We start from the raw sequence: 16,160 nt of genomic DNA on the forward strand, positions 1-16,160 counted from the left end.
GCCTTCTCCACATACAAAGCCCATCCTGATGTGGGCTGAGTGTAACGGGTAAGCAAATCCCATTCTGCTTTCCCTCCACCTGAACTATGAATAAGCAATCAACAATCATGCTTAAATTTTGGAGGTTGCCCCACATACCAGGTAAGCTACTCCATTGGGGAGGCAAACTAGAAAGGGATGGTGCAGAAGTCAAGCTAATTGCATCTCACTCTAAGGAACTGTCACCCACAGAGGACCCAACTAAGCTCTAACATTCCAATGCCATTTTTATGGTATTTATTAAGCACTTACTATGGTCTAGGCACTGTACTGAGTCCTGGGGTAGTTACAAAGTAATCGCGTTGGACACAGTCGCCTGTCTCATGGTCTCGATTCCCACTTTACAGATGAGGTAACAGGCACAGAGAAGTAAAATGACTTGCCCAAGGTCACAGAGCAGACAAGAGGCAAAGCCACATTAGAAACCAGGTTCTTCTGAGCCCCAGGCCGGTGCTCTATCCATTCAGACACACTACTCCTTGCATTCTTGAAACATGTTAAAACAGATGAAGTATTTTCTTCAGTCTCTCCTCCCCCAGTTAAAATTCAGGGATTAATAACTTCGGCATCAATTTTGAAGAAAGTGGATGAACTTATGAAAAGTGAATAAAGACACCCCTGATGTGGAAATGAGTTCAAAGTGTTCAAAGATGTTCATATGGAGTTAGTAGGCTCCAAGACACTTTATGAAGAAAGAGAAGTATTTTTCAACCTAAATTGGATACATCTTTCACTGAGGATGAATAACACCACCACTAGTCAACAGGCTCCATTCGACTTCTACAGTTTCCTGCAGAGACTCAATGTGGGGGAAAATGTAACCCACAATACAATGGGGGTTATGTTCCCTAAAAATATGGCTGTATCTTCAAAAAATGACACTACTGAAGGTAACATTGCATCCATGTATGTGAGTGTGGCTGGAAAGGCTTTTTATAAGACTGATACACCCTGCCAGTCGATCAACAGCTTTTATTGAGCACTTACTCTGTAGGATAGTACAACAGAGTATATATTTTCCCCATCAGAGCTGTAATGTTGTGAGCACTGCTTTGGTGTTGGTGAGTTGACCACATTGTAGTTGTAGAGGAAAGAGAGAGCAGACCCTTGGCTGGGTATCCTGGGCAGAGCTATTTGGAGTGGAAATGTTGATCGTCTTACTGTTCTAGAAGCTGGATATGCCTTCTATAGAAGGTCCAGGACCTATAGCCAAACAGCGAGCAGGACCCACAATAGCTTCAAAAGCCTTTCAACACAGCACTTAATAGCGCCTAGTTCCGTGCCTGGACGATGAACTCATCCAGATCTAAATAGCTCCAATTTCCACTCCAAATAGCTCTGCCCAGGATACCCAGCCAAGAGTATGCTCTTCCCTACAACTTCTCAGTACATCCACATTTTTTTGAAACTCTACTTGAAAACATTCAGAGTGAATTTTAGTGGCTTCCAAAGATCTAGATATGCTGGGGGGAAAAAAGAAATCAAATGTACACTTTCCAAGGAAATGAGAATGTCTAAGGCTAAAGTGTGCCCTCTAAGGGCTCAAGAAACGCCTTTTGACTGATTTAAAAGGGGACATCTGAAGAACACTGGGGAAAATACCCAGAAATTTGGAGACCCACTAGCCTGGAACCTGCCCAAGGACCATGATTTCCTAGGGCCAAGTGGGTCTGAGATCCCTTCTAGATGATGCTAACTAGCAAGAAGGCATAAGGCTTAGGGAGGGACTTGCAAATGTGCGCTGGCTCAGCCTCAGGATTACTTAGGATCAGCTGGAGTGTACTCCAGCTGGCTCTGACTGAGACATCCTAACCCTGACCCATTCTGTGGAACGGAAGGGGCCAGGTACCACGAAGGGCTAACTACCACTCTCCTTGGACTGAAATGCCAGTCTGTTCTCCCTAGTGGAGAGGGATCGTTTCGGTTTGGGTCGCACAGGCCTCCTGTACCGACATGCCCCGAGGCCTCTGACGATAAGGCCGTGGAGAAAGAGACGGTTCAAGGACGGCTAGCCCCACGCCAAAAGACGGTTCTGTACGGAGGGCCGCTCAACCACCTGGTGACCGGCGCTGCCGCACGACCAATTACAGGGAAGCATTTGGGCAAGGAGAGGCGGGAAGAAACTCCTGTCATAGAATTTCCTCTTTCCATGGAGGGAAAGAGGGTCCCGATCTTAAGGTCCGCAGGGAGTGGGCGTGGGGAACTGATGTTCACCTGGAAGGCTGGCGGCTCATCAGTGAACTACATGGGAAGGACACTATGGCTACGGGTCCCCGGGAGAACTGAGGAGGGAACTATATAGCAGAGGATTTTAATCAAGGAGGCAGTTACTCCTGGGGTTAAGTTAGGAGTTGAACGATGACGTTGACGATAGAAACTTCAGGCTCAAAACCCTGCCATACTGCTAATGGATCATGACACAGCACCACTCACACTCTTCCGTTCCTGCCAGCCACGGTCCCGCTGGGGGCACAGAGTGCAGGCAGGGATACAGCACATATACGGCACACTGTGATTGCGCACAAAAAGCTTTCTAATGTGAACGGCCCTCTCCAACCGAAAATGACTGAAGCTATGCCATGCCCTTGTGCCTTAAGGCAGAAGGTGAATGCTTTGGTAACCACTGCACTCTTTGACGCTCATACTATCCAACTGCTTTTCATGATTCCTGCTAGGCCCGTCCATCTCGCCTAACACTTACTGTGGCTGGCTCTTTGGTCAGGAATCTTCATCAGCGATGGCCCAGCCCTTGTTGGCAGAACCATGACTAGAACCCAGGTATCCTAATTCCATAGCAGAAGCTTTTTCCACTGGCAGGCCTTAGGAGTAAGTCCCTCACCAGGTTTTCTCTGGATCTCTGCTCCAATATTGTTATATTACTACGGTTGCCATTGCCGTCTTCAGCTAAGTAATCCTGGCTAACTCTTCATAACCAAATGCCTGTGTAATCCATTTAGGGAATCTACTAATTTGGAAATTGGCCAACAATGCGTGTGGAAGTCTGGCAACCTACAAACCTCAGCAATCAGCTGGCTGGGTCGGGAATGTTTATTGGGCCTTCTGGGGATCCCAAATCCAGGAATCCACAGGATGGCAGCAATCATGGGGTGCACTGGTGTGGTCTTGAGGGAACCCCTACCCCAACTGCAAATGGTTGAGACTCCTGGGACTCCCCACCCACCCAGATTCACTGCTACCACAAAGGTGGTAAAACAGCGTTTTAAGCACCACGATCCCTGCTTTACACAAGGCTCAGAGGCTAAGTACTGAATCTCTGTTTTAAAATTGAGGAAACTGAAGCCCAAGAAAGTACAGCAGACAAGTGGCAGGGCCAGGATTAGAACCCAGGGCTTCTGACACCTCGACCCACACTCTTTCCACTAGGCCACGGAGCTGCTCTGTGGATGACCTGATTCTCTTTGATCTCTCTGCTGCTAGTGACATAGTGGACCACTCCCTCTTGCTCCAAACACTATCGGCACTAGGTTTTACTGATAAAGTACTGGCCTGGTTCTCCTCCTGTCTATCTGCTCTCTGTTTGGTCTATTGGCTCCTTCCCTGTCTACCACCAAGTAACCAAGGCCATTCCTCAAAGCCTGGTTCTAGGTCCTCTACCTTTTTCACTTTGCATCCATTCTCTCGAGCAGCTTAATTCACATGACTTCAACCACCACCTCTGCGCCATAATTTCCAAATCTCTTTCTCTAGCCCTGACAACTCATCTAACCCACAATCCCACGTCTCCCTCAGGCCTCCTGATTGCACCTGACTTTCCTCTCTTCCATCCTCATCCCCTTGGCTCTTACTGTTACCCAGGCTTGGCTCTCCTTTCCAAACTCCATTAGCCAGACCATAGCATCACCAACATTTGGGCACTCTCCAAAGCACTTAGTACAGTCCTCTGCACACGGTATGCACTCAGTACAATTGACTGAGTCCTTCTTAACTCCCACCTCCTCCAATAAGAATTCCCAGATTTCCCAGCACCCTGAGCCAGATCACGCCTTCAACCAATTCCAGAAATTACGGACTTATTTACACCCTCCTTAGCACTCACAGATACTAATGTTTATGTACTCTGACCTCCCTAGTTTTAAAGATTTTTACGTCGGCATCTCCCTTTAGAGTGTAAGCTCCTTATTAAGAGGGAGCCTGTCACCTTGTTATTTTGAACTCCCCGATCACCTGGTAAAATGCACCCTATCAAGTGGGCACTCAGTAAATAGTATCAGTTGAAGCCACCTGGACAGGGCCTCAACCACACCAGCCAGAGAAACCAGGGTCAACTCAGTCTACTCCACAAAGTCCCTCACTCTATCGCACTGCTATTCCAATACGCATATTTAAACTGACATATCTGTTCCCCCTTGTTGTCGCTTGGGCTTTAGGGCTGACAGTTTCCTCAGCCCTTGGCAGGCATCCTTACTGCTGTGCTCACAGTCTTGGGCTTACCTTTTCGGACTGCCTTCCCTACCCTTTCCTGTCACCCTCCACCGAATGAAAACGGGGTTAAACTACCGTTTCTATTTTAGCCATTCTCTTAATATGCGACCCCTCACATATTACTCATGCCCTCATCTTCAATTACAAGCCTCTCAGAGGTAGTCTGTACCCTCCCAGCCCCAAGGGGTTCTGCTGAAAAACACACCGCACATACACATGCGTTTTAATGTTTCTCCCTAACTCTGAACAGCGGCACGGGGTTTACCTGCAAGAATTTAATCCTAGATCGTCTACAGACCCCCGCCTTGATTTTTGCAGAGACCCAGTTCTGAATAGCCATACCATTCACCCAGGAAAATGCTGAACTTCAGTCTGGAATTGTTTTAGACTCCACTTTGAGATATTCACAGACCAAACAAGCTCTAGATAAGTCCCACAGTCTTCTAGCACACACAACAGGGAGTTGGGGATGCTCAGAGTAATATACGTGCCTTGTATGCTACCCACCGGTCCGAGCATTAGAAGCTAGGACCTGGGGATGTACAGACGTATAAGTCTTGGGAGAGAGGGAGAAGGCACTCCCACCCCACCTTACATCACCTCGAAGCAGGAGTCCCTGATTTCTGGTGGTCCGCCTTTACGCCTTGGGAAGATTTCCTTTTTCACTTACCAGTTTGGCTTGTGCTTCTGCAATTTTTCGGTTATTTTCTTCCAATATTCGCTCTAGCTCCTCACGCTTTGCTCGCTCTTCCTCCTAGAGGGGAGGACATGGTAAAATGTTAGAAAAGTAAAATCTCAATCTGTGCATCTTCGCTAATCTTCCTCTGATTCTTTCTTTCTTTTTTTTTATTTTTTTATTTCGGTGATCTGACTTAACAGGGCAGCTCTATAGCCACCTTTCGTCTGACAAACGGTCTACTGCGCAGCCACTAAAATTGATCGCTAGTACTAAATTTAAATCATCCCTCCCAGTCCAAACAGCAATCAACTAAACCCTCCCTAATCAGAGTTCCTGTCAGTTATTACTAATACTTTAATATCACACAAATCAACAAGGACAACTACAAAACTGGATAGTATTTACCAAATTAAAAAAATAATATATAAAATATAAATAAAGCGAATAGTTTGTCTCACCAATTATGTATACCTACGTATTCTTTACCTATACTCCTTTAATCAGCATTAAAAGTTGAATATTTACTGTCTTGTCCAGTGTCCTGCAGAGTGTGCTCCTCGGCTGCCATACGCGCCAGCTTCCTCTTTAAAATGATTTGTACTGTTAGCTTGGCAATACCTGCATCAGCAGCTCAACCATTTATAAAGAAACAACATACAAGGAAGGCTGAGCTGAGGAATGCAGATGTTTATGGTAAGAAGGAACAAAAATATGTAATTCATCATTCCTAAGGCAAACAATTAATAAGAAAAAATACATTTACTGTTAGTGAAAAATACAAATGGTCATCCATACTTCATGGAACTAAGGGCTTCTGCCATGGGGAAAATGGACTTAGCATTCAGTATGTTGACAATTTTAAGGCAACTTTAAATTGTCACCTACAGTTTGAACTTGAAATTCAGGAATCCAGGGGAGACATGGTCAGGAAGTGCTGCAGTTTCTTTTGTTCTTGGAGAATTTAATGAAATTTTGTTATGCAAACTATATGTATATATATAGTTAGATATATATATATAGGAAGAACTGCATGATGGCTTTGGCAGTGTTCACCTTACAGCATACATCTCCAAATCATTTGAGTATTTGGAAAGACTGACAGATTTGTGTCCGTGTGAAAAACAAAAAAAGTTAATATGAAACAAAGCAAGCACATGAAGAGAAAAAAAAATCTTACTATGATTAGTAACTCGCTACAAGATAGCACCCTTACTCCACAGGTATCATCAGATTAGAGCACTGAAGATTCGATATGGCTTATAAAATTCTCATGAGAAAAAAAATCTATTGTACTGATTGAAATCTACTCAACGCAAAATATTAATGTGCATCTTGTTAAGGCAACACAAAATATTAGCCTTTCAAAAACTAAGCTTTTGACCTCGAGTGAGATTCAGCATTCTGTTCCTTTGTGTACCTCCAGAAAACAGATAAAAGATTAACAATGCCAAATGAGTCCATTTGAGTTTAAAAAAAAAATCTTACTATTTGAATTCCTGTGGTAAATATCAATGATGTTCATGTACGCAGACATGAGAAGGAAGCAGACATTCAGTGCTGGAGTTTGCCTTAAGAGTGTGATTTGGGGAGGGGAAGGGGACAATTTTTAGAATCCTGGAGTAAATCAGTGCAGACAAGCCTTAAAGCCTTCAGTAGCCAATTACTGTCTCACAGAAAGACATTTTCAGCTTCTGCTCCAGCTGCTGATAAAAACAAATCATGTGTTTAGCTCGACTCCAGACAAGGACAACCTGTTCCTTCATAACTCTCTAGAGAAAAAAGGAGTTGTTAGTCGTTACTGAAAAATGGAGAGTGATCTGGACATTTTTCCTAGAAGGTTTTCTAAAACACATTAGGACAGCGGAGGGTCTTGTAACCAGAATGCCAGAATTAGTCCAATATGTTCAGGCAGGATTTGGAAGGAAAAAAAAAAAAAGAGAGAGAGGTAAAAAAAGAAGAGTAAGAAAACCTAGATGTCAAAGGCAGGCACTGCCGCTCAATGCTGGGCCCTGCTCTTTTTAATCTGACTGAAGGCAAAAGCCTCTCACAGTCTAGGTAAATAGAGTGAGAAACAGAAAAAATGAGTACATCACCACAGGTGGGTGGTTTTTGTGTTGTTTTTTTTTAAACCTTTTCCCTCCCCTCTCCCCAAAGAAGAAGGAAGTAGGAAAAAAAAAAAAGATTGGTTGTAAGTCCTGCAGCCATGGCAAAAGTTTCAAACACTTCTTAAATATGTAGGCCAGTTCCATTAAAATCAAGTATCCTCGAATAAGTTTTAGGAGAATAACTGTTTTAAGCATCAGTCAGCTCTTCTGAATCGGCTACAAATTAACTTTCGCAGCAATGTAAGTTTATATGAGAAAGGAATTAGATTTTCCATATTCCATCTCTTTCTGAACTGAGCAGGAAGCACACACCAACACTGAAAGTTTTGCCATGGACTGTCTCTACTTTCCAAACGACCGAGCGTTACCTCTCTAGCTTTTTGTGCTGCAAGCTCAGCTTGTCGCTGTCGCTCGAGTTCTTCGAGCAACTGCTTTTCCATGATGCGCTTAGCTTCCTCCACCCTGCGGAGAACTTCTCGCTCAATCTCATCTTTCCGTTTCTCCAATTCTTCTTCTACTCGTTTGGCCACAAGTTCTTCTACTCTTCGGGCCGTCTCTTCTTCAATGAGCTTCTCTTCAATTTCCTGCTGCCGACTGGTCAGATAAACACAAGGGAAGAACTTCTGTGAAACGAGCCTCAAATATTCTGAAGATGAAATCGATTACCAAGAAATCAAATGGTCAATGTCATGCAGTATCACTCTTCAAAATGGACATCACAAAAATAAATAATAAAAATAAAATGTCCACCATTAGAGAGAACCTACAAAACGCGGCCCTTACTATTTCAGCAATCCACAAAATACAAGAAGTTAAGGAGTGACATAACATACAACTCAATGAAAATGTTTGTTTTCCACCCTATCTTACCCGGAAATTGTGGTTCGACATTGTCATACCACTCCCGCTATCCGTGAGTGGGTACCGAATAAAATTAGAGGGGAGAGTTTATAAAAAGACAACTAGAACAACTACCTCATCGCCTCTCCATTTCAAAAATGAAATTTTGGGGCTTCCTGTGGATTTCATTTACGCGTAATAAATCTGTCTCACCAAATAGATAATTGAGTTGACTATACTAGATAATTTATCTCGTTTAGTGAAATGACTTGGCGGTTTTAACTAATTCTTCGAGAAACACTATGCATAAATTTTTCTTCACTAATAGCTCAAAATTTATCTTCTGCAACTGATTCCCATTTATTCTCTCCACATCCCCTCTACCCTACTTATCTAAGGAAACAAATCTTAATGACTGCAAACTTAACTAACCTTACTAGCCCAAATATAACGCCACATTGAATATTAAATGACCCCCATCTACCCTTGCCTCACGAACTTAGTTTACATCGGCCTGGCAGTGGCCCAGGTCCCAGTGTCTTATGAGAAGGCTCTGGAAATAAAATTTAACAATAATGATTTGATGCTTTGACTCCTCCAGATACCGCAATCGTGACCTACTTAATCAGGCCTGAACAGTGGAAATTCACTTGCCAGAAATCTATTCTAATCTACATTGAGTTCTCATATCACAGTAGTTGGGTTCTTGAAGAACCTAATATCATGGGAAAACTGTATTATAACAAGTGACTCAGTGGGAATTAATGATTAGGGGGTGGATGGGGCAAAAATGCTACCTTATCGAAACTGTTCGATATACATTATTCCTCTATTAATAGCTCTATCCCCAACAGAGTGCTTAACACCCTTGCTACACATTGTTACTTTACTGTATTTAAATACCACAAGCTCGCCCCCAAAAACCCAGCAAACAAGAAGTGCCAAACATTCAGTATTTTGAGCTTGAGGCTGAGATGGGCAAGCACGGCATCCCACTTTAGATGCCACGACCATTTCCTTGTACACATCATTTACTTGCACTTAGATGTGGATCGTGTTATGCAGGAACAGGCTGATTTTGTGGGAAGAAACCTTCTCTAACCAAACATTCAAATGGTGCAGTGACAACAGAAGAAAGAAAGAGGTTTGTTTGCCCTGGAGGAGGAGGAGATTTGTGAATCTGCTGAGAAGATACAGCAGCTAAAGCTGTGGGACCAAATGAGCTACTCAAGCTAACCGGTATAGGTGGTGAAAAGATGGAGACCAAGAGCAGAGCTTTAAGGGATTCCCACAGTAAGAGGATGGAAGGCAGAGGAACCGGCAAAAGGCACTGCAGAGCAGCCAGAGACAGGAGAACCATGAAAGAACAGTGTCAGTGAAACCAAGGATAGAAAGAGTTTTCAGAAAGATGGTCAAAGGTGATGGGGAGGTCGAGAACGAGAACAGCAAGGATATGGAGGCCATTTAATTTGTCAAGAAGGTCACTGGTGATCCCTGAAAGGGCAATTTCAGGCATGTTTCAAGGCATTGGGGAAGGAGCCACTGGAGAGCGAGCAGTTGAAAATGGCGAGGGAAGAGAGAAGGGGGCAAGGATTTCAATACGGGGTGAAGGGATGGGGTCAGAGACTCGGATGGAGTGAGCAGATTTTAAGAAATGGGAGATCCCTTGAAGTACTGCTGGGCAGGATAAGAGATTCAAAGAGGGGACAGGAGGAGGGTGGGACTGAAGAGGTGGAAGGTAGCTTTTACGAAGATCACACCTGATAATTACAATTGTATCAACGAAGTAGGTGGCAAGAGAAATTGAAAGTGGGGAGACGGGATTTTGAGGATAGGATTAGAGGTCTGAAACAGCTGTGGCAAGCATAGGGCATGGGAGTCTAAGGATGGAGACGTATTACTGCTGGGAAGAGGCGAGGGCAGAGTTACAGCAGATGACGATCAGTTTGAGATGGATGAGCCTGGCCTGTTGCCTGGGTTTCTGCCGGCAAACTCACACGACTTGGGGTAGTAGAAACTAATCAACGAATAAGTGTTAGGGTGGATGGAATTGGGCAAAGGCACTGAATATACAGAGAGCTGCATTTGTTTTTGGGGGGTTTTTATGGTATCTATTATGTGCTTACTATGTGCCAGGCACCCACAGCCCCCTCCAGTTAATTGCCCCATCTTCCTCCTTCTCTTCCTTTCCAAACTCCTGGAGCAAGTCATCTACACTCGCTACCTCAAATTCTCCTCCTCCAATTCTCTTCTGGACCCCCTCCAATCTGGCTTCGGCCTCCTCCACTCCAAACTGCCCTGTCAAAGGTCACCAATGATCTTGCCCAATCCAATGGCTCCTACCCCTTCCTGATTCTCCTAGACCTCTCAGCTGCCTTTGACACTGTGGACCATCCCTCTCTCCTCAACACATTATCCAACCTTGACTTCACTGACTCCGTCCTCTCCGTTTCTTCTCCTCTCATCTCACGCTCCTTCACGAGATCCTCCTCTCCTGCCCATCCCCTAACTGCAGGGGTTCCTCAAGGGTCAGTTCTTGGTCTCCTTCTAATTCTCCAACTACACTCACTTCCTTGGTGAACTCAGTCCCTCCCACAGCTTCAACTATCATCTCTATGCGGACGTCACCCAAATCTCTATCTCCTCCCCTGTTCTATCTCCCTCCTGCCTTCAGGACATCTCTACGCGGATGTCCTTCACCACCTAAAACTCAACCGTCCAAGACAGAGGTCCTTATCTTAACTCCCAGACCCCATCCTCTCCCTAACTTTCCCGCCACCGTGGACGGCCCAATCATCCTTCCCAATGGTGTCATCTTTGACTCTGCTCTCTCGTTCACCCCACATACCCAATCCGTCACCAAAGCTTGATGGTCTCACCTTCACAACATCACCAAGATCTGCCCTTTCCTCTCCAGCCAAATCACTACCACGTTAGTACAATCACTCATCCTATCCCGACTGGATTACGGCATCAGCCTCCTTTCTGACCTCCCTTCATCCCGTCTCTCCCCACTTAAATCCATACTTCACTCTGCTGCCCGGAGAAACCTGCTGGGCATGTCACCCCCTCCTCCAAAATCTCCACTGGTTGCCTTTCAACCTCCGTTATCAACCAAAACCTTTTCACTATTGGTTTCAAAGATCTCCATCACCTTGCCCCCTCCCACCTCACTTCCCTTTTCTCCTTCTACAGCCCAGCCCGCACACTCTGCCTCTCTGTGCTAACCTTCTCACTGTGCCTCGTTCTCGCCTGTCCCGCCGTCGACCCGTGGCCCACATCCTACCTCTAGCCTGGAACGCCCTCCCTCCTCACATCCGTCAACCAACCACACTTCCCCCTTCAAAACCCTACTGAAGGCTCACCTCCTCCAAGTGGCCTTCCCAAACTAATCCCTTCTCCTCAGCTCCCCCTTCCTCTCCCCTTCGCCCTGACTCGCTCCCTTTGCTCTACCCTCCCCGCCCCATAGCATTCAATCATATTTATCGAGCGCTTACCGTGAGCGAAGCACTGTACAAAGCGCTTGGAAAGTGCAATTCGGCACCCGATAGAGACAATCCCTACCCAACAACGAGCTCCCTTGTGTATATACGTACATATCTATAAAGAGTTGATGTGGTTCTCCCTTCCAGTCTTTGCCCTGAGAATTGTGGCATCCATGAGGGCTTTTGCAGCGAGCAAGGCCTGACTTGTCAAACCCTGATCAGTGCCGGTACTTGCCACAAAGGTTGCACGTTATTCATCTTGGGTACACATCAGCTCATTGGCCAAGTGTGTGTGTTGCGGGGGCGGAGAGGGAGAGGAAGGCACCCAAACCAAAAAACACTCTTAAAAAAACCCACACTAATATTCACCGTGAAAGATATTTTCTAATATCCATGGTTCCCTCTGTACTTCACCGGGACCCCAGGCTAGCCTGGAAAATCTGAAGTACACTGTACTTATAATTTAGAATATTCATTGCTCCCTTTTAGTGCCTTGGAAGTGACTATCAACAGCACCCACCTACTGCATTTGAGATTATTCTATAAAGTTCCACATAACAAGATAGCCTTATTGATCCTCTGCAAACAATATGCACTCAATAAAGACCATTGATTGACTGATCAGAAGCCATACTTGTGTTCCACAAATTGCACAACACTAAACCCATTAAATCTGTCACAAAACTAATTTAACAAGTTGTATTTTAAAATGAGCACTCAACTATCCAATGATATGTCCCTATACCCCCTGTAGCACATCTGTGCCCACCATACATACTCTATTACTTTCTATCTGTAGTTTACTTCAGTGCCAGTAGTAATTTATCAAGCACTCATTTCCAAAGCATTCTATCAAATGCTGGGAAAGAAGTCCACAGTTGGAATCGAAACATTCCTCATCCACAGGGGCTCACAATTTTAGAATATCGGGGGTGGGCTGCGACTAATAATTGTTAAGCATTTACTATATGCCACAAGCACTGAGTAGATTGGAAATAATCGGGTGGGACAAAGTCCCTCTCCTACAGAGTACTCACGGACTAAGCTGGAGGGAGAATGGATATTGAAACCCCATTTTACAGACGAGGAGACAGCGAAAAGGGAAGTGACCGGTCCCAGGTCACACGGCAGTTCACGGGTGGGCCTCGGTTGGAACTCAGAAAAGGAGGGGGAATGACAAGAGTAAAGCTGAAGCCGATGTATAAAAGGCACGGCCCACCATAACTGTGACAGGAGCAGCAGGGACTTCAGTGTCCTCGGGCCTGAGAAGAGTCGCAGAAGCCGCCGTCACTACAGTGGCCTTGCCAAGGTCCTAAAAAGGCTGTCATCCACGCTGGCCTGGAAAGTCCCGGAGGACGGGGATGATGTCAATAGCACTCTGCTGCACTCTCCTAGCTGGGCCCTACAAGCTTTTCTAAACACAGCAGGGCCAGCTCGATCAGTACAAGTGCCTGACTGACCAAAGACCCCCTCGACCCGGCATTAACTCTTTGCCACCGACAACAGGTAGGTAGGTAGGTAGGGAGCGAGGGTCCGAGGCCTGGCCCTGATGCAGTCAGGTGCGTCCCCCTTAAAAAAGAAATGGTGGTATTTATTAAGCGCTCACTGTGTGCAAAGCACTGTTCTCAGCGCTGGGGGGGCTCCAAGGCGATCGGGTGGTCCCACGTGGGGCTCACAGCTTTTAACCCCCATTTTCCAGATGAGGAAACTGAGGCCAATGAGGTGACCTGCCCAAAGCCACACCGCTGGCAAGCGGCGGAGCGGGGATTCAAACCCATGACCTCTGACTGCCCAGCCCGGGCTCTTCAATAATAATAATAATCATGTCGGTATTTGTTAAGCGCTTACTATGTGCAGAGCCCTGTTCTAAGCACTGGAGGACACACAGGATCATCAGGTTGTCCCTCGTGAGGCTCACCGTCTTCATCCCCATTTGACAAATGAGGGAAGCGAGGCCCAGAGAAGTGAAATGACTTGCCCACAGTCACACAGCTGACAAGGGGCAGAGCCGGGTTTCGAAACCATGACCTCTGACTGCCAGGCCTGGGCTCCTTCCACAGAGCCACACTGCTTCTCAACCAAAAGCTTCATTGCGGGTCGATCGGTCAACTGGTGGGGTTTCCCGGGGCTCTTGGACTTCCTCCCGGGAAGGTTTAGACCGTGAGCCCGTCATCGGGCAGTGATGGTCTCTCTCTGTTGCCGAATTGTCCATTCCAAGAGCTTTGTCCAGTGCTCTGCACTTTGGAAGTGCTCAATAAATATGACTGAATGAATTGTGCAGGACCACAGCACTTGGTGGAGAGTAGGGATTCCGGTGGGCAACGGGTGAGGAGGGGCCGGGGCCCTTCCTCTTCCTCCACAAGCAGCGTGGCTCAGTGGGAAATAATAATAATAATAATAATAAAAATAATAATGGCATTTGTTAAGCGCTTACTATGTGTGAAGCACTGTGATCAGGTGGGACTCACAGTCTTAATCCCCATTTTACAGATGAGGGGACTGAGGCACAGAGAATTGAAGTGACTAGTCCAAAGTCACACAGTTGACAAGCGAAGGAGCAGGATTCGAACCCATGATCTCTGACTCCCCAGCCCGTGCTCTTTCCACTGAGCCACGCTGCTTCCTCCAGAAAGCCCGGGCTGGGGTGTCAGAGGTCATGGGTTCGAATCCCGGCTCTGCCCCTTGTCAACTGTGTGACTGGGGGCCAGTCACGTCCCTTCTCTGGGCCTCAGTTCCCTCATCTGGAAATGGGGATGAAGACTGTGAGCCTCATGTGGGACAACTGTAAGCCCGTCAAACGGCAGGGACTGTCTCTATCTGTTGCCGACTTGTTCATCCCAAGCGCTTAGTACAGTGCTCTGCACATAGTAAGCACTCAATAAATACTATTGAATGAATGGACAACCCCATGACCCTCTATCTCTCCCAGCGCTTAGAGCAGGGCTCTGAACGTAGTAAGTGCTTAACAAATACCTACATTATTATTATTATTATTATTAATAATCTCCATTTTCCAGAGGGGGAGAACTGAGGCCCAGAAAAGTGAAGCGACTGGCCCACAGCCACACAACTGACAGGTGGCGGAGCCGGGATTAGCACCCATGACCTCTGCCTCCTAAGCCCGGGCTCTTTCCACTGAGCCACAGTGTACTTTCTAAGCGCTGACTCCAGTGCTCTGCACATGGTAAGCGCTTAATAAATGCGATTGCATGAAGGAATGAAGGAAAGTGCTGTGGGGGTTGGGCGGGTGGGTGGATCAAGGAGCCAGTCAGGGCAAGGCAGAAGGGAGCTGAAAGGAAAACAGGGCTTACTCGAGGAGAGGCCCAGAGCTGCAAGTGAGCTGCTTAGTCCAGCGCTCTGCACACAGTGAGTGCTCAATAAATACGAATGAGTGAATGAATGAAGGCAAGTGCTGCGGGGTTGGGAGGGTGGATGGATAAAGGAGCCAGTCAAGGCGAGGCAGAAGGAAACTGAAAGGAAAACAGGCCTTAGTCGGGGAGAGGCCCAGAGCTGCAAGCGAGCTGCTTGGCCCAGGGCTCTGCACACAGTGAGTGCTCAATAAATACGACAGAGTGAATGAATGCAGCAAAGGGCTGTGGGGTTGGGAGGGTGGAGGAAGGAGGCAGTCAGGGCGAGGCAGAGGGGAGCTGAAAGGAAAACAGGGCAGAGTCGGGGGGAGGCCCAGCGCTCTGCACACAGTGAGTGGTCGATAAATACGACTGCATGAGTGAACGCAAGAAAGGGCTGTGGGGTTGGGAGGGTGGAGGAAGGAGGCAGTCAGGGCGAGGCAGAGGGGAGCTGAAAGGAAAACAGGGCACAGTCGGGGGGAGGCCCGGCGCTCTGCACCGAGTGAGAGCTCGAGAAATACGACAGAGTGAGGGTTGGGATGAGTCCCCTGCCTCCAGGCTCCGCTCGCTCATTCAGTAGCCCTTGGCCTTCAGTCCCGCTTGCAGAGGGCTGGTGTGAGCGCTGGGCAGGGCGAACCGAGGGCCAGAGGGGGAGCAGCCCCGGGCGGCGCCGGGCTTCCAGTCCGGCCCGGCTTCCCGAGCGAGCGGCGGGTGGGCGGAGCGGGGGGGGGCGGCGACGACGGGGGACGACGACGGGGGGGGGGACGGGGAACACTCACATCTTCCGCTGGCGCTCGAACTCGGCCTTCTTCTCCTCCTCCTCGCGCTTCTGCTTCTCGTCGAGGCTGCTCCGCTTGCTGACGGTGCGGCCGAAGATGTCGATGCGGTCGGGGGGGGAGGAGGCGCGGTCGCGCTCGCGCTCGCGCTCGCGGTCCCGGTCGCGCTCCCGCTCGCGCTCGCGCTCGCGGCGGGAGGCGGCGGCGGTGGCCGAGCGCGAGCGCGAGCGGGACTCCCGCCGCCGGGCCCGCTTGCTCTCGCGAGACTTGGACCGCTTGCGGACCCGCTCCTTGTCCCGCGAGCGGGAGCGCGAGCGGCTCCGCTTCTTGTTGTGCTTGCTGCTCTTCGTGTGCTTGGAGCGGGACGAGCTGCGGCTCCGGGACCGGCCCATGCCGCCGCCGCCGCCGCCGCCGCCCCTCCTCCTGCTCCTGCTCCTCCTCCGACC

At 47.7% G+C, this 16,160-nt stretch overlaps 1 protein-coding gene across 3 annotated transcripts in view; it reads right to left on the minus strand.

Annotated features, from left to right (window-relative positions):
- ARGLU1 (arginine and glutamate rich 1) overlaps window positions 1-16,160 on the minus strand; it is a 28,523-nt gene extending 12,363 nt beyond the window's left edge. The window contains exons 1-4 of one of the 3 annotated variants that reach the window (XR_005660466.1): window positions 15,718-16,159; window positions 7,635-7,860; window positions 5,687-5,744; window positions 5,153-5,236 (exon numbers count right to left, since the gene is read on the minus strand). Coding sequence is in view for 2 of the 3 variants with exons in the window: in XM_039913250.1 (XP_039769184.1) it covers window positions 5,658-5,744; window positions 7,635-7,860; window positions 15,718-16,106 (702 nt within the window). In the remaining variant the exon portion in view is untranslated. Of the gene's footprint in view, window positions 1-5,152; window positions 5,745-7,634; window positions 7,861-15,717 lie in introns of those variants that run through there. The other 2 variants (XM_029073724.2, XM_039913250.1) reach the window with 2 other exon arrangements.

This window comes from Ornithorhynchus anatinus, chromosome 10, assembly GCF_004115215.2.
Source record: "Ornithorhynchus anatinus isolate Pmale09 chromosome 10, mOrnAna1.pri.v4, whole genome shotgun sequence".
NCBI lineage: Eukaryota > Metazoa > Chordata > Mammalia > Monotremata > Ornithorhynchidae > Ornithorhynchus > Ornithorhynchus anatinus.